Consider the following 874-nt stretch of genomic DNA (forward strand, 5'->3'; position numbering starts at 1 on the left):
ATTATTATTATTATTATGTATTTATTTATTTTTGGGGGAGGGGGAGTAGATAGATAACAGGTAGATGTATGACTGATTTTAATGGTGGTTATTTGGCATGAGAAGTAAAATAAAATCCATTATGACAAGAGTCTAGGGTACACAACATCGCAACAGAAAATGTAAGGGAAAGCTTAAGAAAATTATCCTCAGCATGTCTTGTGTGATGCCAATCTCACCTCTTAATCAATGACATTCCAGCATCAAACAACGGTGTGATTGCACGTCCCTGCATCAGCCGAGACCTGCAGCCTTATGGAGCTTTATGTCTCGGCAGGTTTCTACACAGCCTGGCTGCTTCCAGCGGCAGTGGTTGGAACCCTGGTCTTTGTGTCTGGAGTCATGTCCATGGGTACCAACACACCAGCGTGAGTCCACACACTACACAGAAAGTACGTGTTTAATTGCCAGGTTTGATACCATCATGCCTATACAAAGACCTGTACCTAAACAAGCGCTTATCAACCATTTCTGGCATCCGGCTCAATAGCCATAGTCCAGCTGTGTAAAAAGCACAGACATGAGATTCATGAGATAAAACTCTACTTACACTCTTCCTCCAAAATTATGTAAATCAAGCACAGTTTAAGAAAGCATCAAAGCACAGTCTGTTCTGCATGAAAACAAACCCCATAATTATTCAATCCACATGGGCATTGTCTGTGCCCAATATCTTATGTATTATTTATCACCACCATGGGCTGTACTCTACCTTCAAAGCATTGTGGAATTACTGCTCTTTCAGAGTAACTTAGAGTGTTTGTAGCCTAATATTACCATGTGTTTACCATTCTCTTTCTATGACAGGATATTCATCCTGCTATAACGTAAAAAA

The 874-nt window shown here is 40.3% G+C and overlaps 1 protein-coding gene across 1 annotated transcript in view; it reads left to right on the forward strand.

Moving 5' to 3' along the window:
• ano11 (anoctamin 11) overlaps positions 1–874 on the forward strand; it is a 17,524-nt gene that overhangs the window by 2,832 nt on the left and 13,818 nt on the right. Inside the window, 1 exon segment of the mRNA XM_032520413.1 lies at positions 317–407. Coding sequence (XP_032376304.1) covers positions 317–407 — 91 coding nt within the window.

The sequence above is a fragment of the Etheostoma spectabile genome, chromosome 7, assembly GCF_008692095.1.
Source record: "Etheostoma spectabile isolate EspeVRDwgs_2016 chromosome 7, UIUC_Espe_1.0, whole genome shotgun sequence".
Lineage (NCBI taxonomy): Eukaryota > Metazoa > Chordata > Actinopteri > Perciformes > Percidae > Etheostoma > Etheostoma spectabile.